At 37.7% G+C, this 27934-nt stretch overlaps 1 protein-coding gene across 1 annotated transcript; it reads left to right on the top strand.

Annotated features, from left to right (window-relative positions):
- The first annotated feature begins 74 nt into the window (after positions 1–74).
- On the top strand, positions 75–26580 carry si:ch211-57n23.4 (immunoglobulin superfamily DCC subclass member 3). Its single transcript, XM_051664301.1, has 14 exons — positions 75–120; positions 6643–6954; positions 9900–10044; positions 10148–10278; positions 10532–10669; positions 11061–11219; positions 20889–21054; positions 21504–21754; positions 22759–22923; positions 23236–23424; positions 24380–24496; positions 25004–25130; positions 25293–25428; positions 26465–26580. The coding sequence occupies exons 1-14, from the start codon at positions 75–77 to the stop codon at positions 26546–26548; spliced, it is 2166 nt and encodes a 721-aa protein (XP_051520261.1). The 3' UTR covers positions 26549–26580.
- The last annotated feature ends 1354 nt before the right edge of the window (positions 26581–27934 follow it).

Genomic DNA, 27934 nt, shown 5'->3' with positions numbered 1-27934 from the left:
TCGATATTTTTAAACTCGTTTCAAAGCCCAAAGAGGAATCAGTTTTCAATTTCTGAAAGGATTTACACAAGAAAATGAAGCCACGGATTCTAATGACCTTCTTGACGTTAATTGGTTCATGTGAGTATAAACTAGTAGTCTAACATTCTATATTGTCAGAAAAAACATGTTGTAGAAACATCAGTTGTTTTTATTTACCATTCACTTATTGTTGCGTTGCCAGCTGTGTGCACTTTTTGATTTTTTTGCAACTGTTTACTTTGCTATATTTTATCATATATATAATATGATGATAGTTTTCTTTTTTTTTTTTTTTTAAAGAGAGGCATAATTAATCAAAACCTTCCACTTTTATAAGAAAATCATTATTATCTAAAGCTAAAGGGATAAAATAGCCTACATACAGCCATAACAGTCTCAGCTATCCTGCAATTTAGATTAAATCAATCCATGCTTCACCAGATCAAACCCAATATCAAAAGTCAAGTTTACAGATTATATAGGCCTATTTAAATGCCCTATTTTTTTTGGTGTTAAACATTCAGCATGCTGTCTAATTGCACTTGCTGGAATAAATGATGTTCTCAGTAGTTCATTAAAATAAGAGGGTATAAGGGCAAAACTAATTCAAATATTAAATTTCATATAAATTTAAATATTAACCTTTTTTTGTCCTGAGTTACAACAGACACTGTTGTTGTAAAGTTTGTTATTCCAGATGCAGGACCAGTTTTTAGATGTTTGATCGTAGACGTTAAAAGTTTATGAAAGTGATCTAAGATGTTAAGCTGCCTTCTTCCAGCTTTTGAATTTTTTTTATTTCTTGCATGTGATTCATTAGTATTCACAAAGTATTGCCCATATAATAAGGAACTGATTAACTTTTAATTGGAACATTTTAATTGGAACATTTATGAACACACATGAAATGGGCATTATGGTGAACAGAATACAATTATGCAGCAGTTTAGTATATATTTTAAAGCAGTTAATTGCATTTACATTTTTAGGTTGTAAAATAGCCAACAATTGTAAGATTATTCAACTCTGGGGGCATTGTCTTAGTCCTTTTCTTGAAAGAAAGAAAAACAGAAATGTAGAATCAAATGAATCTTTATGATAATAGCATGGCTTTTCACCGAAGTAGATCTGTCTGATCTGAAAATTTTTGTGCATTCCTTCTTTACTTTATTGCCTCTAAAACCATGAAAGGCATTTCAAAGCATAACATACAGTAAAAGCAATACAAATCGATAGTGTATAACAATCATATATTATACAATAAAAATTCCCTGCACCAAATCCTTAGATCTTATTATTATAATAATACTGAATTATGGTATTATAAGAAGAGCTACATCACATCTGTGCTGCTCCTATAATAATATAAAGAGATTAAATTACTAGACTGGACATTGGATCAAAATAGTTTATTTTCAAACCAGAGGTTATGCCATGAGATTAGATCATGTGTATTATTCTCTACAAATCTCCTGTGGAATAATAAATAAACATGGTAGGAAAGTTGAACAGAAGGAGATGGTGACTCACAGGGAGGAGGGGGGACAGATGACCTTATAGACAGAGGGACTGTGGTGACCTTGGACGGTATTAACCTTTGGGGTCCCCCTCCTGGACAGCAGAGCAGTCCAAAGTGGGTGGAGCAAAAAGAGAGCCATGAAGACAAAAGTGGCCACCTCTCCCTACCCCCTTTGACCTGACCCTAACACCCTCATCTCCATAACACTGGTCCAGCCTTATTAGGAGGCAGGGGTAATTTTTTTTAAAAAGTCTTAAAGCGGTGCATGGCTTTGTGTGTGTGTGCATACCGGAATATGTTTATGCTAGGGTAATCCCTCCACAGCTGGCCATGACAGTGTCCACAAACTCCTTATCTCTGGCAAGTTCTCACTTGCATCTCCCATAGACATTTAGATCCGGTTAATTCTGACAAGAACCCCATCCAGCTAATTCACATAAGCATTAAATTGGTGAGTCAGGCCAGTACACTCTAAGGCTGCAGTGGGTGGGCGATGTCCCTATAGCTGCAGGACTGAGGGTAATACACCAGGCCTCTCCCCTGCTGAAGGTACAATTATGAAGTTGAGTCAAATCACAGCACAGATCTGTGGAACTAATCTACACAAACCTCCTTCCTGTTGAGAAACTTGTGGGAAATTTGACCCAAAAGAAATGGAAACTGAAGCAGATTTTGAATAGTTTGAAAACGAGCTACATTTATTTTCTCATTTGCTTGCTTGAAGTTCTTTAGGGGAGGTGACACTAAATCAAAAAGGTTGCTTGAAAATCCTATCCAGTTTGATGGCTAGGAAACCTCTCCCAATCTTTAATATGCAGGAGAACATGGAGAATGTTAAAGGCAAATGTTTGAGAAAACCCTATGATTTATAGATAGATAGATAGATAGATAGATAGATAGATAGATAGACAGATAGATAGATAGATTGATAGAATTAAAAACGTATATGCTGTAGCAAAGGGACATTTTAACCCTTGGTTACTCCATTAATGAGATTGCCTTAAAGGAAAGCCTGGTCCCCCTTCTGGTCCTTATCACAATAATTAAAGACCTGAGGCCATGTGATGGGGTGTTCTCCCTCTCCAACTGGAGCATATTGCTTATTGATTTTACCTAAAGGTTTCATGTTTGGCTAAGACTTTTCATGAAGAGGCTGTTGACCTACAGACATGATTTAATTAACAGAAACATACATAGTTTTGCAAAGCAATATATATATTATTATTATACATACAGTATATATAAAAGCATGCTTAAAGAAAAATCACATGATTTTTGATCCTGAAAAGAAGAGGATGAATTAAAAGCAGAACACAAAAAACAGCTAGTTGTCTAGTGGTACATACTAATTGGCATCCTGAACTGGGCTTATGATTTAATGAGGAGGGTGGAGTGAACTGCAGGGGGTTGTTTCCTCTCTTGACTGGAAATGTAAGTGTGTTTGCATGACTTTGAACTTGGCATATGCTACCTAATGGCAATCAATGTTTAAACAAAAGACAACTTTGCCTCAAACGATTGACACAATAGACTGTTTGTGCAGGCAGCTTGTGGTAGTTGTAGTCAGGAAGAGTTTAACTCCCATTATGGAGTCAAAAGAAGCCCACCGGAGCAGCATGATCCCCCCTTTCCTCCCAGCTCTTTACAATTCCTCCCTCAAGTTTGCATTCAGCTATTGTTTACATTAGATCTCCTGCTGTTACCATTGATATAATGGAAGAAAAAGAGAGTGAGAAGTATTTACAATTGCTCATATGCATTTGAAATTTCTTTAAAAAGGTTTATATCACATTTTCAAAATGGCAGCCCAGTTTCAGTCATGCTAAAATCATCTGCACAATAGGGACAGCCATATATAAATTATAATGAGCTTTCTTATAATAGAGATGAGCCTTTAATACAGGCTTATGATACACTGTGTTTTTCTTAAACTTAAGGCAGATATAGTTTCAATACAGGATGCTTTAGTTTGGATTGAATGTATTTTACTACTTTCCATTTCAGTATTAAATGAATAGTTCACCCAAATTTAAAAATTCTGTCATCTTTTACCCTCATGCGGTTCCAAACCTGTATACAATAAAGTAAATAGTTTGTTATTCCGCCTAACATAAGTGAGAAAAACAAACAGGTTTGGAATAACATGAGGGTGAATAAATTATTGATTTTTTTAAAAATATATTCAAATATTACTACCATGAACATACATTTATACATTCATACTCAGTTTGACTATGCCTTCTTATTGAAAGTACTGCAATGATGTTCATGGAATTGCCTACTTAGCATATTTAGAATGAAGTCTGGCCACAACAATAGTTTGTGAAGTTCAGGTCCAACCTTGGACTGGAGACAATGGACAGAATTGGGGGCAGGGACTGTGTGTGACTGGACACAGGCTCTCTGCCGTACGCCCCACCTTGCTCATCCACCCTTCACCAACTCTCTCATTACCCTTTAGGGACTGAGGTCACAGCCCAAGTGGTGGGGATGGGTGGCGGTCTCCTGCTGCTCACAACACCCTCCACAATCCCCCAAAACCCATTTCTGTCCCTCACTCATCTGAATGATCAGAATTATCCCCAGACTCGAGCTCTTAATCACACTTCTGTTGGGGTCTCAACAGAAGGTTGGAATTGGTTATTAGCATATTAAGACTAATCTCTGACTGTTATGGTGAATACATCTTGCCCATCAACAAAAGCCTTGTAATTAACAAACCCTTTGCACAATTACCACTATTGAGGTAACAATGGGGATCTTAGTCTCCTAATAACCTTGAAGTATAAGGATGAACCTTTCTAATGGGTCAAGATCACAGAACACATACTGTAGTTTGCCATTGTGAGGTAGGCAAAAATAGAATTTTTCATATTAATACATATCTAATTGCTTGCGGAGAATGTTTATGGTAGATCCTGACCATTTACATCCCACTAGCATACAGTATATACCTTTCTGCCTTTATGGGCTTTAGGAAGCCAACATTATTATATTTCTGTTGCCTAAGTTCAGGTTATATTGTCAGTATCTCTGAATCCAGCTTGTATGACATAACCCTCTTTCCCCTGAGACTTTTGAATTTCATTAACACTTTGGATGGAAGAGTAAGCAAGGGAAGGGTCAGATGTAAGCTAGCCCTCATAAAAATGGAAAAGGACGAGACAGACTCTTCACATCTACATCTGCTCAATGTGTACAATAGGAGAATCCCAGATACACCGATCAGACACAACATTTAAACCACATGCCTAAACCACCTGCCTAATCAAATTTTATTTTTGACTTGAATCAAACCCATCCATTTAGATGTAACCACATGAATCAGATTTTTTAGGTTAACACTTTTTCAGTGTCTTTAGAGAGCTCTTCGTTTTTCATCTACACCTTATTAATTGAAACTACAATTTAGAGCTAAACCAGTTGATGCTGTTTTAGGTCCCCCTCGTGCTGCCAAAACAGCGCCAACCCGCATCTCAGAATAGCATTCTGAAATTGTGGCAGTTATGTGGATGTAAATGCCTTGTTGATGAGAGAGGTCAACAGAGAATGGCCAGACTGGTTCGAATTGACAAAGTCTACAGTAACTCAGATAACTGCTCTGTACAATTGTGGTGAGAAGAATATCATCTCAGAATTCTATTCTGAGATGCGAGTTGGCGCTGTTTTGGCGGCACGATGGGGACCTAAAACAGCATCAACTGGTTTAGCTCTAAATTGTAGTTTCAATTAATAAGGTGTAGATGAAAAACGAAGAGCTCTCTAAAGACACTGAAAAAGTGTTAACCTAAAAAATCTGATTCATGTGGTTACATCTAAATGGATTGGTTTGATTCAAGTCAAAAATAAAATTTTATATCACATAATCAACCTGAATACGTTAGGTTGCACCAACTAAACTAAGTTTAAGGTTTAGCAGCAAGTAGGTAACCACTTTTAACAGTGCAGAAATTGTAGTATTTAAGACTAAGGCACCATTTGCCATGCTTTGCATTTGACTTAGCAAAAATAACTTATGACTATCATGCTATGGCTGTCGTTATCAAGTGCAAGGGGATGCAGAAGATCCCAGTGGTCAGAAATGAGCATGTTTAGCAAGCAGAGGAATAGAAGTGCATATTGAAATAGGAGTTACATTGCATCTACATAACAGATGCTATAGATACTTCGCATCTCATCTAGTGCAAGTTCAAGAGTAGACTTGTGCTTTTTAACATAACAGCTGCCAGAGACACTGGCCATCTCCAAAGGTCTCCAAAGTTCTGGGCTTCTCCATATGAAAAGCCCAGAAGATGTGTGGAATGGCCATGTAGCAAGAGTTGACAATGAGCGAGGACTGGGGTGAGCCAGTGGCATGGGAAAGTCACCCTGGAATCAGACTGAATGGAAAATGTGACCGGCTGGGTGTTTGGAATGGTGGGGGTTTGTATAAGTGGCGGGCAGATGGTCCAGACTGAGAGAGGTGCAGAAGGCTCCTGGTGGTTGCCGGGAGGTTTTTTTTGGTAAAGGGTGTCGTCACAGTGCTATTGTTATCAGGGTGGGTTTACTCAAAAGAGGGTCTTTCAACTTGACCCCATAACTCACCCTAATTCTCCATCCCTTCTACTCTGGCTTTGTCAGAGACCTCTATGGTTCAGTGGTTGCATTGCGTTTGTCTCTATTGTGATGGTCAGGTTTGGTTTGGTGGTAATGAGTAAATAGGCAGAAATGCTTAGATGGTAAAGCTCACAATGACATCAGTCCAGAAAATAACACAAATGCAGTTTGTTTGGGTTTTTTGGAAAGTTTGTCCTCAGGCCTGCTGTGTTGAGGTGTCAATTTCAATGGCTATATTCCTTTTATTTAACTTAACATTAACTCTGGATATGTTCCACAAATTTTAACAACCAACTAAATGTTGCATATAAAACCATAACTATTTTAAGAGAAGTAGCTAAAACAGTTAAGCATGTTAAGTTTAACTTTATCACTATTGTGTATGTAGTCTGTTTCAGTAGGTACTCATAGCCATTATCTTTATTCTGCATTGTAAACCATTTATATGTCTTTAAGTTTAGGGTCTGTCTTAGCTTTGTTCCAACCACTCTCTCTTTCACTTTTAGGTTTGTGTAGTGGCTCTGAGCTGGCTTTCCTTACAGAACCCAGTGATGTGATTGCAGTACGGGACAGACCTCTGATGTTGGACTGCAGGGTGGAAGGCGAAGGCCCCATCACAGTGACGTGGCATAGAAACGGAGCACCAGTTCTTCCAGGGATAGGCAGCCGGGCAAAGATCCTATCCAATGGCACACTACTGATTCGCAGCTTCCAAAAGAGACGGGATGGAGATGCTACTGATGCCGGAGAGTACTACTGCGCAGCACAGAATCACTATGGCATGCTGGTCAGCCGCAAGGCCCGTGTGCAGCTTGCATGTGAGTGACAGAGCAAAACATAGGCCAAACATGGCCAACTAATCAAATGAACAGACTCATTACTACACTTAAAGGGATAGTTCACCCAAAAAATGATACATTATTTACCTACCTTCCTTGATTCACTTTTAGTGATCACTCATTTATATATGCAAGAAATACAGCAACAATACAACAACATAGTGGAGATATTTCCACTTTGTTCCCCTGCTTTTGCTGTATCCTAGCCCATCTTCCTCTTCCTCTCCCTCTGGTCCTATAAAAGCAGTAGGGTGGGTGATAATCCAGTAGAATTATGGTTGTTGCTACATGCTTCCCAGAAGGTACTGAGTTACCATGGCAATGCACTCTCATTTAGAGCTACTTCTAACACCCCTTTATTGATTATAAGAATGACCAGGTTATTTAGACCATAATGTTCTTAGCAACTCATCTAACATCCCCAATGGTAATCAACATTTGAGTTGACAATATCACTCATATTAAAGTTTTACAAGGTTTTAGAGATATAGTAAAGGGATAGTTTATTTAGTAGATAATAGTGTATTAGCTTACAGCTATGGTGTTTTAAAATACACTTTGATCAGTATCATATCAACACTTGAAAAGAAAAAGAAAAAAAAAAATGTTGGACACTCTTGGATCATTTGTCATTAGCATTATTTTGAAATATGATGCCAAATGGCTTAGCTCCTCACATAATACCATTTGAAATAGATATCTGGCTGAGAAAATAATATTAATAATAACAACAGCTTAAACCAGTTTAAAATGATTTGCTGGTCTTTTCTGGGTTCAGCTGGTCTACCTGGTCTCCCATCTTGGCCAAGCTAGTTTTCTGTGGGTTTAGCTGGTTTTCCAGTGAGTCTCCCACCCTGACCAGCTGACAAGTCCTCCAAACACCTCTAAAACCAGCAAACCAGACCTGCTTGAACAGTTTTTTTTTTTTCAGCAGGGTTAGATCTTTACTAAACTATACAGATGAAAATTTTAAATTATAAATTAAGTTATAAATTAGCATTAACCAAGATTAATAACTGCTGTAAAATTATTTTTAATTGATTGTTCATGTTAACTAATGTAGCTAACTGATGTTAATAAAAACAACCTTATTGTAAAGTGTTACCGAATATTTACCAGTAATAATGAATGTTATACCACATGTAATTCAATTGATTATCAATGGATTCTCTTCTCAGATTTGAACAAAGCTTTGATTTGTGGCTGGACCCCTCCTTCAATTTATTTAAATACATTTAAATATATTTATTTACATGTACAATCAGAAGTTTACATACACTTAGGTTGAAGTCATTAAAACTTATTTTTTAACCACTCCACAGATTTAATATTAGCAAACTATAGTTTTGGCAAGTCGTTTAGGACATCTACTTTGTGCATGACACAAGTAATTTTTTCAACAATTGTTTACAGAAAGATTATTTCACTTTTAATTGACTATATCACAATTCCAGTGGGTCAGAAGTTTACATACACTAAGTTAACTATGCCTTTAAGCAGCTTGGAAAATTCCAGAAAATCATGTCAAACTTTTAGATAATTAACCAATTAGCTTCTGATAGGAGGTGTACTGAATTGGAGGTGTACCTGTGGATGTATTTTAAGGCCTACCTTCAAACTCAGTGCCTCTTTTTTTGACATCATGGGAAAATCAAAAGAAATAATAAATAATATAAAATTGTGGACCTCCCCAAGTCTGGTTCATCCTTGGGAGCAATTTCCAAATGCCTGAAGGTACAATGTTCATAATAGTATGCAAGTATTAACCCCATGGGACCACACAGCCATCTTACCGCTCAGGAAGGAGATGCCATCTGTCTCCTAGAGATGAATGTAGTTTGGTGAAAAAAGTGCAAATTAATCCCAGAACAACAACAATGGACCTTGTGAAGATGCTGGAGGAAACAGGTAGATAAGTATCTATATCCACAGTAAAACGGGTCCTACTGTATATCGACACAACCTGAAAGGCTGCTCAGCAAGGAAGAAGCCACTGCTCCAAAACCACCATAAAAAAGCCAGACTACAGTTTGCAAGTGCACATGGGTACAAAGATCTTACTTTTTGGAGAAATGTCCTCTGGTCTAATGAAACAAAAATGTAACTGTTTGGCCATAACGACCATTTTATGTTTGGAGGAAAAAGGGTGAGGCTTGCAAGCCGAAGAACACCATCCCAACCGTGAAGCATGGGGGTGGCAGCATCATGTTGTGGGGGTGCTTTGCTGCAGGAGGGACTGGTGCACTTCACAAAATAGATGGCATCATGAGGAAGGAAAATTATGTGGATATATTGAAGCAACATCTCAAGACATCAGCCAGCAAGTTAAAGCTTGGTCGCAAATGGGTCTCCCAAATGGACACTAAACCCAAACATACCTCCAAAGTTGTGGAAAAATAGCTTAAGGACAACAAAGTCAAGGTATTGGAGTGACCATCACAAAGCCCTGACTTCAATTTGATAGAAAATTTGTGGGCAGAACTGAAAAAGTGTGTGCGAGCAAGGAGGCCTACAAACCTGACACAGTTACACCAGTTCTGTGTGGAGGAATGGGCCAAAATTCAAGCATCTTATTGTGAGAAGCTTGTGGAAGGCTACACAAAGCATTTTACCCAAGTTAAACAATTTAAAGGAAATGCTAACAAATACTAACAAAGTGTATGTAAACTTCTGCCCCACTGGGAATGTGATGAAAGAAATAAAAGCTGAAATAAATCATTCTCTCTACTATTATTCTGACATTTCACATTCTTAAAATAAAGTAGTTATCCTAACTGACCTAAGACAGGGAATGTTTTCTACGATTAAATGTCAGGAATTGTAATAAACTGAGTATAAATGTACAGTATTTGGCTAAGGTGTATGTAAACTTCTGACTTCAACTGTACCTATTATACTTCACCTCCTGTCTATTTGTCCAACAGCGCTCCCTAAATTCCACACTCACCCAGAGTCAATGTCAGTAGATGAGGGAGGTGTTGCACGTTTCCAATGCCAGGTCAATGGTATTCCTGAGGCCAACATCACTTGGGAGAAGGACCGTCTTGTGCTTGGAACATTTGACGAAAGGTAATCCATTAAATCTCCTCTTAACTCAATTAATCTACTCCCTTATAATTTCACAAACTCTCCCTCTAAAATCATACACAATCATTTTACTCTTTCTCCCCAGGTACACACTCCTCCCAATGGGTATTCTGCAGATTACAGGAGTTAAGAAAACAGATGCTGGGGTTTATCGCTGTGTGGCCACCAACATAGCCAACAACCGCTATAGCCATGAAGCATATCTCAGCGTTATTGGTCAGTACCCCTCATTTTACCCTACATGCATTAAACAAACACACAAGACTGCATCAACACAACCTTACACCTTATATATCCAATACATTCATAACATACTAAATTATGTTTGTATTGATGGTATGGTTTGGTGGCGGACTCAACCAGCACATTGATTATCTGAAATGTCATGATGTCAGATGTCATCCTTATATTAGTGATCTGTAATTTAGCGCCAGACTTCTGATTTCTTTATTTGCCTTTCTCCTCTCAGGAGGTGCCCCTCGCACCTACAAGGAGCCAGTCATCCTGTCTGGCCCGCAGAACCTCACAATCACCGTTCATCAGACCGCCATCCTAGAGTGTATCGCCACAGGAAACCCTCGGCCAATTGTGTCTTGGAGTAGACTTGGTAAGAATCCTCATACTGACAGTTAAAATGATAGTTCACCCAAAAAAGAACATTCTGTCATTGTTTACTCACCCTCATCTTGTTCCAAACCCACATTATTTTTCTGTGGAACATAAAAGGCGATATTCTGCAGAATTGTAGCCTCAACCACCATATATTGTGCTTTCCTTGTATGGAACAAAGATGCAATGAAAGTCAAGGGTGATTGAGGCTAACATGGTCATTTTTTATTTTGAGGTAAACTATCCCTTTAAACTGTCACTCTAAGCCATTCTAGGCAACACTGAGTTTATAGCACAATAACTTTAAATGCAACTACAAACAGATGATGAAACAACATTTAGAATTGTTCTGAACCTCTCAAATTGTATTTCTTGTCCATTTGTATCAGATGGCAGATCTATTGGAGTGGAGGGCATTCAGGTGCTTGGCACAGGGAACCTGATGATCTCGGATGTCTCCCTTCATCACTCTGGAGTGTATGTGTGTGCTGCCAACCGGCCTGGTACCAGGATGAGGCGTACCGCACTGGGCAGGCTTGTAGTGCAAGGTAAGCTTCCTTGATTTCTTTTAAAATCCAGAGATACAAATATTTTTGATGAATTGTTTCTTACTGATCTGCAACTCATGTCTCTCAACTACCCTTATATTTTCTCATGGCTTCTCATCTTGGCATATATCTGTCCTGTTGTGTCAAGCGGTAGAAAAAGTTCGGTTTCTCTTGATATGTTGAATCAGAAAAAGGATATTTAGGCTTCAATAAATGGTCCAATCCCACTCTGAATAAGTGCTGACCTGCAGTTGTTATCCCAAGTTATCTATTTCAACTTGATCTAACACATAAGTTATTTTCATTGGGGTAGCTTAATTTATAGGTAACTGTAGTCACATTTCTGAATTAAATTAAATCATTTAATTAGATGTTCCCACATGAAGCAATTTTTTCTTTTTTTTTTATTGAATATGAGACAGTAGCTGACCCTACACTGATAAATCACTGTTTAATTGTTGTTACATAAGTTCACAAGGCACCACTATTAAAATTATTTTATTGTTTACAAACTTCACTAAGCGTAGCAGAGAAAAATGACTTTATGGAAAAAAATTACTTATATGTGCGTATACACTGATCAGCCACAACTTTAAAACTACCTGCCTAATATTGTGTAGGTCCCCCTCGTGTCGACAAAACAGCACCAACCAGCATCTATTCTTCTCACCACAATTGTAAAGAGCGGTTATCTGAGTTACCGTAGACTTTGTCATTTCGAACCAGTCTGGCCATTCTTCGTTGACCTCTCTCATCAGCAAGGCATATCTATCTGCAGAACTGGCACCAACGATCATGCCACGCTCCAAATCACTGAGATCAAAATTTTTCCCAATTTGATGGTTGATGTGAACATTAATTGAAGCTTCTGACCCGTATCTGCATGATTTTATGTACTGCACTATTGCCACACAACTGGCTGATTAGATAATTGCATGGATGATTGTTGGTGCCAGATGGGCTGGTTTGTGTATTTCTGTAACTGCTGATCTCCTGGGATTTTCACACACAACAGTCTCTAGTATTTACTCAGAATGGTGCCAAAAACAAAAAACATCCATCTGCGGATGGAAACGCCTTGTTGATGAGTGAGGTCAACAGAGAATGGCCAAACTGGTTTGAACTGACAAAGTCTACGGTAACTCAGATAACTGCTCTGTACAATTGTGGTGAGAAGAATAGCATCTCAGAATGCTATTCTGAGAAGTGGGTTGGTGCTGTTTTGGTGGCACAAGGGGGACCTACACAATATTAGGCAGGTGGTTTTAATGTTGTGGCTGATCGGTGTATATCTCTGTTTGTAAGTTTGTGTTTTTTATTTTTTATTTTTTTTTGTGTGTGCATACAGTTTATGTGTGTATGAAGGTAAGGAATGTTAGTCTTGGCATATATGATGACAATGACCAGACATCAACCTGAATTGGATATGAACATGGCCCCAGAAAGCTGACTGGTCAGCCCAGAAAGAGAAGTCAATATTCAAGCCCTCCCATCTCTCACCTTTGGCCCTTCCCTACAGAGGAGCTGGCTTTTTCTCACTCTGTACTGGGTCAGATGCTGTGACACCCTGACTGTCATTATAGTAATCAAGCCCTGCTGGTGCTGTCCAGCTGGGGCTGATGGTGCAGAGTAATAGCGAGGGTAATGGAGTCAGCTGTTAGGCGATATCCCCCTTTCAACACCCCAGTGACACAGCTCATCCATCACACTGCTACTGTCCATACATTCAGCCTGATCTTATATCCCTGATGTATACATAAATGCTCCTTTCATTGTCTGTCTTCAAAGTAGTGGCTCATTGGGAGTCTTTAAGAAGGAACAACATGAGCACAAATGGGTAAATTAGACATAAGCCCACTAGAACCAAAAAAACAATTTTAAATAAATAATTTAATAGTAACATTCAATTAAAAAGAAAGTAAAGCTTCTTCTTAATCAGAGCACTAAAACTAACTAAAACTAACATCATCACCAAGATATAAGCTTACCCAGTAAATGTGATGACTAGGAGTCTACAAAAATGACTAAAAAATAGCCATATAATTTAAACACACTGCTATATTAAATCCTCTTGGGAAAGTGTAAATTATCCTCATGTCTTTTTGCTTTATGCTGCTGTTCATTTGTTAAATTGTTGTCGGCTTTACACCCAGGTTTGGTTTCTCTATGTATGTCCCAAAAGCCCAGCTTCAGCCTGATCAATCAATATTCACCCTTATCAGTCTTTTACAACAGGATTGGCAGTGAAGCCATTTGGGGGAGGTAATCTTGAATGTATTGATTCATTTATTGATCTACTTTTTGTGTAAAATAGGAACAAAGGGATTAGTCTGGGTTATTTATCCAAAAGAGAAACTAGCTGGCCAAAAACATTCACAACAAACCCTGAAAAAGCCTGCCTAGATCATTAGGTAAGCATCATTAGGTAAATCAAGTGAAGCAAAGTAAAATTTAGCTTTAAAAACAGGTAGAATAATGTGACACAAAAATGTGCAAGTAAATGTTTCATTGCTGTTTTAGACATTTGAAATCACTATTCAAATGGTTTTGTTAGTAAATTCTACAGAAGAAGCTGGGATTTTGATATTTTAGTCTTGATTCATGAGAACATTGTAAACTTCTGTTCTATTGAATCACATTTATGTGATCTCCCTGTCACAAAAGTAAAAAGGCCTAAAAATATTCCTAGTCAAGTTCAAAGCTGAGAGGTGTGTTTACGGTCTTCCAAGCTGGACTGCTCTTTTTGAATGTGAGGTCTGTGCTTTCACACAGTCTTTGAGCCATGGCTTTGAGCTAAAAGGTTTGGTCTGGACAGATGCTGAGCCAGGAAGTGGACAATAGAGAACAAAAGCAAGACAGACAGGCAAAGGGCAGCAGAAAGACAGAATTTTTCCTATCCTGTGTGTATGTTTTGGGAGGGGTGAGGTCTCCCCTCTCACCTCTAACCTCTCATCTCTCACCTTTAACATTGGCCTAGGAAGCTCTTAGGCGAATGGTCGAAGAGAGGGAGCTGAGGGGACGGAGTCTCCACTGACAGACAGGTGATGAAGAGGTGAGGGAGGGGCAGGCAGAATGGATGGTCTTCAAATGAGGAAGGGTGACGGTCCTTTATAACCCCTCCCCTGCTGTTTCCATAGCATTATGAGGGCAGTTGTTCTCATCACAGCTGGTGGTCAGAGGCAGCGGGTGACATAGTTCAAAGGGGTGGGGGGACTATGAAGGGATAACAGTTGAGGGGACCCCTTTCCATGTTCACACCCTTTATTTTCATATGAAAAATAAAAGGATAGGGGAATCATTAAGAAAGCTTTAAGATGCAGATCTCATAGATACTGATGCAGCAGAAGTACCTTATGTTAAATAGAAAAGTATCTTTCACCGATCTTAAAGGGGGTTGGCTTACATAGCACAGCAGGGTGCAGAAATATCTCAGAAATATAATGTTTTCTTTAATATAAGTCATTATATGTGACTTGAAGTAGACATTTAGTAGTTGCTTTCTATAAAAATAGTGAATTGCAATAGAATACTTTATGTAACTCTTAAAAATTACTTTTGTTGGTGTAACCTAATGAAGTCAGATTGGTTCAGTTATATTCAATAATATTTGGACTTGAGGAGAACCCAATAATTTAGATGTTACCACATGAAGCAGGCTTTTTTCGGTTACCTCACAATTTTTTTTTTATTGGTATTTTTTTACTTTTTAAACTTTTTTGTGTAATGCAACAGTCTCATGACAACTTGTAATTATTTGTACGAGATGGTGACATAGCAAGATATTGTACAACTTGGTTTGGACAAAAAGGTCCTTTTTACACTTATTTCCTTAGACATCAATAAATCAACATCAAACTATTGAATTTCAAATCGATACAACACAGGCAGCAAAATTAAATAGCCTCATATCAACACTTTATTAAAAAAATGTCTGTGAACAAATTTGGTCACATTTTTATGCAATACAAATAACTGATTTATGGCAATAAACTGTAATGCACTTCCATTGTCCTGTTCCAAACCTGTATGTTTTACTTTCTTTTGTGGAACACAAGTTATTTTCCTATTAAAATCATGATTAGGTTTAGGGTTTGGGTAAAAAGTGACTTAATGGTTAGGTTTGGGTTAGGGGTTAAAATGAGGAAAAAATGCAATTACATTGTTCGTCCCATTTTTCTTTATGGAAGTAAAAGTCGTACGTTTTTGTAAAAGACAATACATACGATTTCTTATGATTTCACCATCTCGTACTATTATAACAACTTGTCATAAGACCAGGCTGAGTTACTTGACAAAAAATTTTTTTTTACATTGAGTAAAGACTGTAAGTCTCATTTTGTTATCCCCTTCAAAATGAATGAAGTGGTAAATATGAAAAGTAGCACAAATCAGGAGCCAAGCATTTTACTCAATATTAATTAATTGATTACTTAAGTCACACAACATAATTAAATGAATAAAGAATAGCCACCTGATCAAATCCAAGTTCAGATCTGAGACCCAACTAAAAGAATAACTGATCAATACATGTGATGGATTGGATAATATGTGGATGTTGAAGCTAACTGTAGTTAGATCACAGCTGGTGAGTAGAAAACAGCCCCCCAAAGATCTGCTGCTTTTTACTTAATTTTACTCTGAGATTGTGTTTCCTTCCTGTCTGCAGACAGGGGAAACTGTATGTGGTGAAATCCAATTAAGTTATTTGAAGATATGCACAATGTATGTGTGTTTATGTGTGTGTGTGTGTGTGTGTGTGTGTGTGTGTGTGTGTGTTCTATTCATAGCAGCCTTTTAACTGAGCTATATACCTTTAAGAATTCAGTACAACATGCAAAGCAAATTGTGCAACAGTTAAAAAGGAAACATTAATTAATATAACTAAGACATCACTACACTAAAAAAAAAATGTAACCCACAAAATGTGCTTCATGTTGTAACATCTTAATTACCTAAATTTACATCTAAATTATTATTTTATATACTGTAACTGAATCATCATGAATACATTCGGTTACACCAATAAAGCTAATTTTAATTGTTAGATAAGATGGAAATATATCAGTAAGGTGACAATTTAGCAGGTTATCACATATCATGCTAAAATGTGAAAATATATACAGGTGCATCTCAATAAATTAGAATGTCGTGGAAAAGTTCATTTATTTCAGTAATTCAACTCAAATTGTCAAACTCGTGTATTAAATAAATTCAGTGCACACAGACTGAAGTAGTTTAAGTCTTTGGTTCTTTTAATTGTGATGATTTTGGCTCACATTTAACAAAAACCCACCAATTCACTATCTCAAAAAATTAGAATACATCATAAGACCAATAAAAAAAACATTTTTAGTGAATTGTTGGCCTTCTGGAAAGTATGTTCATTTACTGTATATGTACTCAATACTTGGTAGGGGCTCCTTTTGCTTTAATTACTGCCTCAATTCGGCGTGGCATGGAGGTGATCAGTTTGTGGCACTGCTGAGGTGGTATGGAAGCCCAGGTTTCTTTGACAGTGGCCTTCAGCTCATCTGCATTTTTTGGTCTCTCGTTTCTCATTTTCCTCTTGACAATATCCCATAGATTCTCTATGGGGTTCCGGTCTGGTGAGTTTGCTGGCCAGTCAAGCACACCAACACCATGGTCATTTAACCAACTTTTGGTGCTTTTGGCAGTGTGGGCAGGTGCCAAATCCTGCTGGAAAATGAAATCAGCATCTTTAAAAAGCTAGTCAGCAGAAGGAAGCATGAAGTGCTCCAAGATTTCTTGGTAAATGGGTGCAGTGACTTTGGTTTTCAAAAAACATAATGGACCAACACCAGCAGAAGACATTGCACCCCAAATCATCACAGACTGTGGAAACTTAACACTGGACTTCAAGCAACTTGGGCTATGAGCTTCTCCACCCTTCCTCCAGACTCTAGGACCTTGGTTTCCAAATGAAATACAAAACTTGCTCTCATCTGAAAAGAGGACTTTGGACCACTGGGCAACAGTCCAGTTCTTCTTCTCCTTAGCCCAGGTAAGATGCCTCTGACGTTGTCTGTGGTTCAGGAGTGGCTTAACAAGAGGAATATACGACAACTGTAGCCAAATTCCTTGACATGTCTGTGTGTGGTGGCTCTTGATGCCTTGACCCCAGCCTCAGTCCATTCCTTGTGAAGTTCACCCAAATTCTTGAATCGATTTTGCTTGACAATCCTCATAAGGCTGCGGTTCTCTCGGTTGGTTGTGCATCTTTTTCTTCCACACTTTTTCCTTCCACTCAACTTTCTGTTAACATGCTTGGATACAGCACTCTGTGAACAGCCAGCTTCTTTGGCAATGAATGTTTGTGGCTAACCCTCCTTGTGAAGGGTGTCAATGATTGTCTTCTGGACAACTGTCAGATCAGCAGTCTTCCCCATGATTGTGTAGCCTAGTGAACCAAACTGAGAAACCATTTTGAAGGCTCAGGAAACCTTTGCAGGTGTTTTGAGTTGATTAGCTGATTGGCATGTCACCATATTCTAATTTTTTGAGATAGTGAATTGGTGGGTTTTTGTTAAATGTGAGCCAAAATCATCACAATTAAAAGAACCAAAGACTTAAACTACTTCAGTCTGTGTGCATTGAATTTATTTAATACACGAGTTTCACAATTTGAGTTGAATTACTGAAATAAATGAACTTTTCCACGACATTCTAATTTATTGAGATGCACCTGTATACTATTACTGTGAAAAGTTTCCAAAAGCTGCTTTCAAAAGCATGTGCATGACTTTCATGGTTATACATTAACCTTGCATATACACTGGTAAAAAGTGTAGTCAGGTTAATTCAGTACTATTTAGTTACTTCAAACCAGGTAATATAGAAGTTATGACATCAATCAAGCAAATATTTAGCTTTCCTGATAGTTTTTTCCCTTTTTTTTTTTTCTTTTTCTTTTATTGTGCAGTTACATGGTAAATCCCATACTTTTGGAGGCTAATGTTAAATAATGTCAAAACTAATGTTAAACATCAACTGAAGAAAGTTATTACAGTACAATGTAGTGGAACAGTGCTATATCAGCCAGAGAGATGCACCATGTTTTGGTTCCCTCTCAGAGGCAGCATTTATTTAGTTCCTCTCCTCAGTTTAAAGCATTTCAATTCAAGGATGTCTATGCATCTTTTATACACAAACAGTTCTACTCAGGTTCAAGTGTGAAGTGCATCTCGGGAGAGGAGAGAGCGACAATGATGTGGCTGATAAATGACACCCCCTCCTCACACACACAGGCACACACACTGTGTACCGTTTATTCAGGGTTACGTCTGGCATTCTGAAGTGACCTCTGTCCTATTGTGCCTTGCTATAGTTTCATTATACACATACCCTTCCAGCCACTCCCACTTTCACTCTGACCCTAATGACTGAGCTGCACAGTGTTTTTAAAGGCTGCATGTTTCATTTCAGGTCTATGAGCATCTATATGATTAATTTTGTGTTTTTATAGTGGTATTTGATGTTTTGTTATGGTATTATAACCTCACATCATGAGTCTTTTGGTTTCCTTTTAAATGGAACCTGTTTTGAAAATCCAATATTTAACATAAGTCGTGACAACCTGAAAATGAGGATAATAACTCAGATAAGTCAGGTTGATTTAGTCAAATTAAATAATAATTTTGGACTTGAATAAAACCAGTTAATTTAGAAGTAACCACATTTTAGATTATTTGACAAAATATTTTGTACAGTGCATCAATAAATGGGCCTAAGTTCAGAATAGCATACTACCATACTGTTTTTACTATTGCTGCAGTAGATATAAATAAGTGGTAGTATGCTATTCTGAATGTAGCCATAATTGTTTACTTATAATACCAAAAGTCTGTTGTATCTAATGTTTTAGCAATCTGATATAGCTCATGAAGTGGAATCTGGAGTTATAAATAATGATTTCTCATCTCTTTATTGACATTGTCAAGACACAATGATGAAAAGCACAACAATGAGCTGTGAAACACAATTAGTTTCTCCATGGCTCATATTGATCTTTCAAATCTATATTTTTGTGCAACGGTTCTAAAACTTTTAAGGGGGAAGCAGTGCTTTTTTAAAGATCCGTGCCTGCATTGATTAATAGCTCTCTATTGAAATAGGGCTCCCTTTGACCTATGACCTTCTACACCTCTTCAGACCACATCGGACCCTCTTCCCATAGAGAAGGGGCTCTTTTGGGGGTGTTTGGTTGTGGTGGGTGTCAATAGATCAATGAGATGCATAGTCCTGGGGTCTGGAGTGCTCTACATATATGCATGGCCATTGTGCAGACGTTGAAGGGGTGTAAAGTGGAACGGTGAACCGACATCTGTGCTGCTAAACCATGGAAGAGGCTACAGAGGTCATTTATAAAAAGTAGAGTTAAAAAAAGTAGAGTTTAAGTTCAAGATCTTATGTTTGGATTTTGTGTGCTATAGAATAGACCATAAACTGGCAAAATCTTGAGATAAGATATGGTATGATGATGCGTTGTGCCTTGCTGTTAAATCAGAGCATCTCTTGTGCTCATCTGAGACAGAATTTAGCTTCATTTTGGGGAAATAACGTCTATATTATTTCAGGATTGACTAAAATGTTCACAGTCATTATAGGAAAAACAACATATTTAAAAACCTAACAAATGAAACCGTTAAGCACATAGTATTTCATTGGTTGTGATAGTTGAGCTCTGCATGAAGTTTTTTTATTGCTTCAGTGGTAATTCCTCAATCATGGTGTTTGTTGTCATGCTAATTCCTTTTTTGTACATGTTGAAAACATCTCTCAGTGCTTCCCTCTATCGCAATTCAGCAATACTACATCAGTAATTAGCTCTTCAGAAGATTATTTAAAGGGATAGTTCACCTAAAAATGAAAATTCTCTCATCATTTACTCACCCTCATGCCATCACAGATGTGTATGACTTTCTTCTGCTGAACACAAATGAAGATTATTAGAAGAATATTTGAGCTCTGTAGGTCTGTAAGTGAATGATTGCAAGACATTTGAAGCTCCAAAAAGGACTTTAAGGTAGCATAACAGTAATTAATTAGTTTAATCCATGTCTTCTGAAGTAATATGATAGGTGTGGTTGAGAAACAGATCAAAATATATTTATAGTCCTTTTTTACTATAAATTGTCAGCCCAAAAGATTGCGATATGCACAAGAAAAGACACTAAAAACAAAAGAAGAATGTGAAAGTGGAGATTTATAATAATAATAAAAAAAGACTAAATATTTATTTGTTTCTCACCCACACCTATGATATCGCTTCAGAATACATGTATTTAACCACTGGAGTCATATGGATTACTTTTATGCTGCCTTTGTGTGCTTTTTGTAACTTCAAAGTTCTGGTCACCATTCACTTGCATTTAATGGACCTACAGAGCTGAAATGTTCTTCTAAAAATCTTCATTTGTGTTCTACAGAAGAAAGTAAGTCATGCATATCTGGGATGTCATGAGTGTGAGTAAATGATGAGAGAATTTTCATTTTTATCCCTTTAATATCAATAAAAACTATACATTTTCTCTAACTTTGTCAACAATACATTTTCTATAACTTTCCATATGCACTTTAAACTTCTGAAACAATATGCTCATATTGCCTTTTTCTTTATGCCTCACCGTTTTATTCCTTCACTTTCTTCAGCTCCTCCAGAGTTCATCCAGTGGCCGCAGTCTATCTCTAAGCCAGCAGGGGGCAGTGCTGTGTTCACATGTGTCGCTCAGGGAGTTCCCGAACCTCATATAATTTGGCTGAAAAATGGAAAGATACTCACACCCGGAGATAACGTGAAACTCACAAACAATAACAGGTACACACGTTATGTCAGACAGGAACACACAAACTTACTGCGGCAATACACACAGACGCTACAAACAACCTTACAGCAATGCATATTATGTTGTAATAACAGAAAAAGGAATATTTTATTTATTTATTTATTTATTTATTTTTGGCATTGTATTAAAATATGTGTTAAACATTTTAGCTGCACTGTAGGCTATATGACATTTGTGAACATACATTTTTACCTGCCTTAGTTATTTATTTATTTATTTATTTATTTAACTGTAAAGGGGAAATACCAACTATATCCACAAGATGTCAGTGTTCACTTGTTTGACATTTTCTGTCATGAAAAGTGTGCAACATTGATTACAGGATTACAGACATAATATACTACATTCAGATCAAGATTTTAAGCCTTTGTGATGTATTGACCCTTTAATGATTCTTGATTGCCTTATTTCTTCTTTGTAGCACCCTGGCAGTGACTCGTATCACATCAGAGGATGAGGCCATATACCAGTGCATAGCTGAAAACTCTGCTGGTACTAACCAGGCCAGTGCTCGTCTGGCTGTGTCTCTGGCCAAAGAGCTGCCTGATTTCCCTCAGGGTCTGAAAGCCACGGCTCTGTCTAAAACCACCCTGCAGCTCTCCTGGACCCAGCCGCCTGCTGAAATCACAGACGGTATCATCGGATATGTGCTGCACATCCGCAAGTATGGTGGTGGGTATCTATGGATTAATGGAGCTCTGATGTTCTTCTTCTTCAGAATTGAATGTGTTATTTTGTTCCCTACTATCATTGTTGAAGTAATACTATATAATGCAAGGATCTTCAACCTTTTTCAAGTCAAGGACCCCTTGTTAAATAAAACTGTTGTATTTTAAGCCTGACCTATAATAACATGCATATAGTACAATATCTATATGCAATTTTGTTATTAAGGGGCAATATGTACATTTTTTTGTTTTTGTTTTTTTGTTGTTGCTGAAATCATATTTTTTGTACTGTCCCTATACAAATAAATAAATAAAAATATTTAGCTATATGAGGTCTTTAAAAAAAAAAAACAAACAAAAAAAAACAAACAATATAAAAACACTGTGCCATCCTTTCATACAAAATACTTACATGTTATTAAATATGTTAAAATAAATTGTCAACTTTAGTAATTAAGTTGTTACCTATAAAATGTAATCATATTAAACTGATTTAATTTTAAAATGCAATTTTAATTGATTTAATTAAAAAAAGCATATTTAATATAAAATTAAATAATAATTAATTTTATAAATATAACTAGGCCTAGAAATATATTAAATATATTATAAATATAAAAATATAAATATATATATAAAAAAAATGCCTGATGCCTTTTTGTCCCATTTAATTTCTGACCCTGGTATAGAACCATATTAATGTATTTTTGTTCGTTATGATGTTTAAATTGCAAATCCATTGAAATAATCATTATTGATGTATAAAGTCATACACTTGTACCTTACATTTTAATTTAACTTAATACATTTGAATGTGGGATGACAATCAAAGATAGAGCAGAACTTTAGCTTCTTTAGCTTTGGTTGACGTTAACGTAATATATATTATTATTTAACACATATCTTAAGTTTCTTTTTTCACAAAAATTAGTCTGAGATCAAACTATAATTGGCGGACCACCTGTTGAAGCTCCCTGATATAATGAATGCACATTTTTGTCTTTCCAGAGCCTGATAGTAAAGAGCTGCAGGAGGCAGTAAGTAAGACAACATTCCAGCATGACCTCACTAACCTTGAACCAGCCACCACCTACTCCATCTACCTGAAGGCCTACTCTCCTCTGGGTGCCAGTGAAAAGTCCAGCACTGTCGTTGCTACAACACTAGGGGGCGGTATGTAGCTACATATAGATTTAAAATGGTGAAATGGCTTTGATAGACTGCTTTTTTATGGCTGCACAACACTTCGCAATTTGCATTTGTGTTTTGCTTAGGTCACAAATTCCTAACAGTTTCAAACTATCACAACTCCCCCACCTCTTTCCCTCCCTACTTTCTCCCAGATGTCTGAGCATCTGTTTCATTTATCATGTGGCCTGTATTTTGCCTACCCACCTTATGCTTGAGCAGAATGAACTTTGACAATATTCCATGCCCCTCCAGACTCATTACAGTCCCCTCTCTCTCTCTCTGTGCCCAATCTAGTGCCCAATCCACCTACATTCTTTACCAAAGCTGTGAATGCCACAGCAGTCCAGGTTCTATGGGAGCTACCCAATAAGCCTGGCAAAACAGAAGGTTTCCGATTGTCCTACCGCAGGGTCCCCCACGGAGACATCCAGGGGCCGATTCAGCTGCCATGCCATGTCAATGCTTACACCATCTCTCATCTTGGTGAGAAAGCCACTTGGTTTTATTTTTTAATCTAATGCAATGACATTTATACATTTTCAAGTATGCCTTAGTCTATAGACTTATTTTAAGGCCCATGCAGAATGTTCGCATGCAGAACTATTCAAACATCTCCACAGATTTGTGCAGAATTGGAACACCTTTCACACACTAATTTATAAGTATTCCTCGCCAATTGTTTATTGATTTATTTATAGAATATTTTGGATAATTTGATTATTCTTTCAGCTATCAATAGAATGTAGTTCTCTTATCTCTGTATAATACATTTGACCATATTTAAATCCATTAAATAGAACTGCACAGATTTCCCCCCTAAAATTGACAGAAAAAAGTCTGCAGATTGCATCTGGGCCTGCTTTTTTGTAAGTTTTATACTAAACATACAAGTGCTCACTCAGCTCAGTTTGGTTCTGTCTGCATGATCTTTTACAGCAACACTGAGGTCGCCATTGTGTTTGGACAATGATAATTGAAATGTCCGTTCGCTCAGCCTGACTGAAGTGCTGTGCATACACAACCTGAAGTGTGTCATGAGCACCAGAGAGCAAATGGAGTCTCTTTTAAGACTTGAAGATTTCCTAGTTCTGTTATATACAAAAAATGTGTCATAGCCTTTTCAGAGAAGTGCCATGACAGAAAACGATGTGAGAAGTGTGAGATAACAGAGATATTGAGAAAAACTGAGGTCTTAAAACAGCTACTGATTAAAGAAACTATGAAAGTGAGAGCAAAAAAAAAAAAAAAAAAAAACAAAGCCTAGAGGTTCAAACTCTGGACCTCAGTCACTATGATTCACATGATCAATAGTTCTATTGCAACAGCAAAACCAGCTCTATATAGATGTATTCAATTTTGTGTGTGTGTACTGAATGCAGGGTTAACTGTGATTGATGTGCAATGTGTGTGAAACTGACTGTGTCTGTTTGTTTCTAAGACCCTGGAGCTGTGTATGAAGTCAAACTGGTGGCCTTCAATGGCAACGGAGAGAGTGACTGTTCTAAGAAACTAGTGTCACTGGCTGAAGATGGAAAGAGTGCTAAAACCAGTGCAGGTAATTTAGGATCAAACATTAGAATTTACTGTTCGATCTGTGAGTTTGTGTTGGCAATATTTAACTAAGTATGTTTTAGGGCTACACATCAATTTCAATTTTAATCAAATGAATTACATGATGTGCTGATTAATTAATCAAAATATTTGCATACTTCAACGTACATGAATATTTGTTTCCTAATGAAAATAATTTAAGACATTGCTCTGGCAGACGAATAAATCATTGAGTTTGTTTTATGTCTGTATCATTAAACATAAGCCTATTACTGGCCTGAAGTCCACAGGAATCCGTTTTACAATCAATCTGTCCTGTGCCATTCACACAGGATGCGTTATTGTATTCTGTCTGGGATACTTTTTAATTGTTTGTCTGTGTATGCATGTGTCAGACAGATGTCTTTGGTTAACTGAATTTACGTGTTAAATTGACAGCCCTTGTATGTTATTAATTCTTAAATGCACTTTATAATGGATTCTGATGAATCTATCATGTTTGTTGGCTCAGGAGAGGAGACTCAGTGTAACTGCAGGGGTGTTGAGAGCTCGTTGAACAGCATTGTGGTTGGCATCCACATTGGCATGGCTTGCATCATTTTCTGCGTGCTTTTCCTCATGTTTGGATACCGGCGCAGGTAATGGATATTTCACTTTTGGTTAGTTGATGTAAGTTGACTGTGTGCACAAATCTCTTTATCTGACCGTTTATGTTTTTTTCAAAGATTTTTGCATTAATTCATGTACTCGTATACTATGCACTTATTATCTAGTTTTGAGTGTTTCGAATTTTGTCTCAGCTTCCTCTGCAGAAAGGGGACTCAGGAAAGCTGGTCTGTGCCACAGGGTGAAGATGGAGGGCAACACACTCAGAGCAACGGCATCCCAAAAGAGGGACTAACACACCCTGCTCAAGGCATTGAATTAGTGCCACAGGTAACTCCGTTAGTCTGGCTGATCTATGAAATTATGACTGAGAAGAAGTCTTCTTTAGAAGACATAGTGTGTTAGTTGTTATGCTGTGTCTATTTTTATACCCTGCCACTGCAGTGTCTTATCAGTTTCCTCTGCAGGAATGTTGTTTTTATTCATAGTAACACATTCATCTTTCCTCTAAGCATTTTTGTTGTTGGTCATCAGTGACGAGATTTAGCTTTAACATCTCACTGACTGAAATCTGGCATTGCAATGGAAAACCATCACTAAAAAGCCCTGCTGAAGATCCAGTTTAAGCTGATAGCTGTGTATTGGAACATGGTAGCTGGTTTAAACTGGTCAAAGCTGGTTATTAGTTGGTCCAAGCTAGTCATTAGCTGGTCAACCAGCTACCATGTTCCAAAAACCAGTTTGACCACCTTGAGCTGGTATGACCAGCTAGTAACTGGTTTGATGCAGGTTGAAGCTGTTTATTAGTTGGTCCAAGCTAGTCATTAGTTGGTCGACCAGCTACCATGTTCCAAAAACCAGCTTGACCACCTTGAGCTGGTATGACTAGCTAGTAGCTTGATTGTTACTGGCTGAAGCTGCTAATTAGTCAGTCCAAGCTGGTTATTAGCTGGTCAAACAGCTTCCATGTTTAAAAAAAACAGCTGGAGGTGGGATGACCAGCTAGTAACTTGTTTGTTGCTGGTCAAAGGTGGTTATTAGTTGGTCCAGGCTGGTTATTAGTTTGTCCAGGCTGGCCATTAGCTGGTCGACCAGCCATCATGTTCCAAAAACTAGCCTGACCACCTTGAGCTGGTATGACCAGCTGGCAAATGGTTTGTTGCTGTTCCAATATGGTCTAGCTGGTAATGACCAGCTTGGACCAGCAAAATACCTGCTTGGACCAGCTAGAAACCAGATTCCATGTTTCAAAACACTGCTACTATCTTAAGCTGGATTTTCCAGCTGGGAGTGTTACTCTTTGACGGCAAGGCTCTGTGAAGGGGAAACTTGACATACTGACTCCTGTTTTCTTTTTTTTATTCAGCGTAATAACACAGATCGTCAGACCCAATGCCAGGTTCTAATTGAGCAGCACTCGTCCAGTCTGCCAGGCACAGGCACCAGCTAGCATTAGTACTGTACCCTTTTCCCCAGGTATCTCCCTCCTTGTGGTTCCTCTGCCTGGCCTGCCCACCAAAGTCCCATTTAATCCCTTCCATATCCCTGTCTGTCACCCAAATTGCTGCTATTGTTGAAGGGTGCAGTAAATTATCCTGTCTTCACTGCAAAAAAAAATTCCGAGCATTTTGCTAGAGCGTCACTGATAGGCTGATTGAGCTGGTTTAAGTTTGCCTATCCTAGTAGCTTGACTCTCAAGATCAGTATGCTAATATGCGAAATACACACACAAACACACCAAATGGTAGCATTAGAAGATATTGTAGACCATTTTATTCTGACATGCTCAGTTACAGCATTTTAGTACATAGTGGAAGTTAAAGTACATGATAAAACAAAACAAATAATTATGCCAAAATTTATATTTTATTACCAAAGGGCCTTCTGCTTAAACCAAAACTTCCCTTTGCAACGCATCCTCTGGTAATAAAATTTTGCCTTACATTGTGTCCGTACTGATGCCAAATATATAAAGCCCAACCATCTAAACGATCTAAAAGTTTTTACACAGTTCAAACAAGCTCTTATGTAAGATTTAGTGAACTACATGATGTGCAAAATAAGCTAACCCAAACCATAGCTAACTTGCCATATTCGTTTCAGTTGAAATGATGATATGGAACAGAGGTATGTTCTATTTCTAAGCCTTAGCTCGGAAATACCAAGATTAATAATGTGGCCTTGCTCTTGCCTTGCTTGTGGTTGTGTGAGTTCAATTGATTGTTATATGTTTCACCATACATGCCTCGAGGCAGGCTGCCCCAGAGGAACCATAAAGGTGAAGGATGCTTCACACCTTTTCCCTTTCCTGTTCTTTATAATACCCACCAAAAGCTATATACCTCCAAAGATAGCTACCTCAGAATGTTATGTCATGGATAACATTAGCCTCCTGCCGATAAAGCACGCCTACCTCAGCCAAAAAAATTCCAGATACGTACTCTTCCCACTGCTAGTGCCTGTGCCAACTGCCTCCAGAACCTGCATTCAGGGTGCTCATCTGGTCGACTGCCATGGAGAGTGTGACCATGGCTCGGATTATTGCTGCCCATCCTCCAGCCCCAAATATTGCCTTAACAGACAAAAGCTGCCTGAGAATCCCCTCCCCACCACATCATCACCTCATCATTCTGTCTACAGAGCCATTTAAGATGTGGAATAATTCCAAAAAAACCTTTGATGTGATTCTTTCCAAGGCCTGTTTCATCCATTTCCCAAATGATGACTTGGATGCTGCCAAACTTTAAACCATTTTAAGGATTCCTCTCTGATGATTCTAAACTCCAAAGAAAAAGATGAAAAAGATGATAAAGATGAGAGGGATTCATTTTCTAAA

This window comes from Myxocyprinus asiaticus, chromosome 30 (genome assembly GCF_019703515.2).
Source record: "Myxocyprinus asiaticus isolate MX2 ecotype Aquarium Trade chromosome 30, UBuf_Myxa_2, whole genome shotgun sequence".
NCBI classification, from domain to species: Eukaryota; Metazoa; Chordata; class Actinopteri; order Cypriniformes; family Catostomidae; genus Myxocyprinus; species Myxocyprinus asiaticus.
This window is presented reverse-complemented; position numbering and strand designations above follow the sequence as displayed.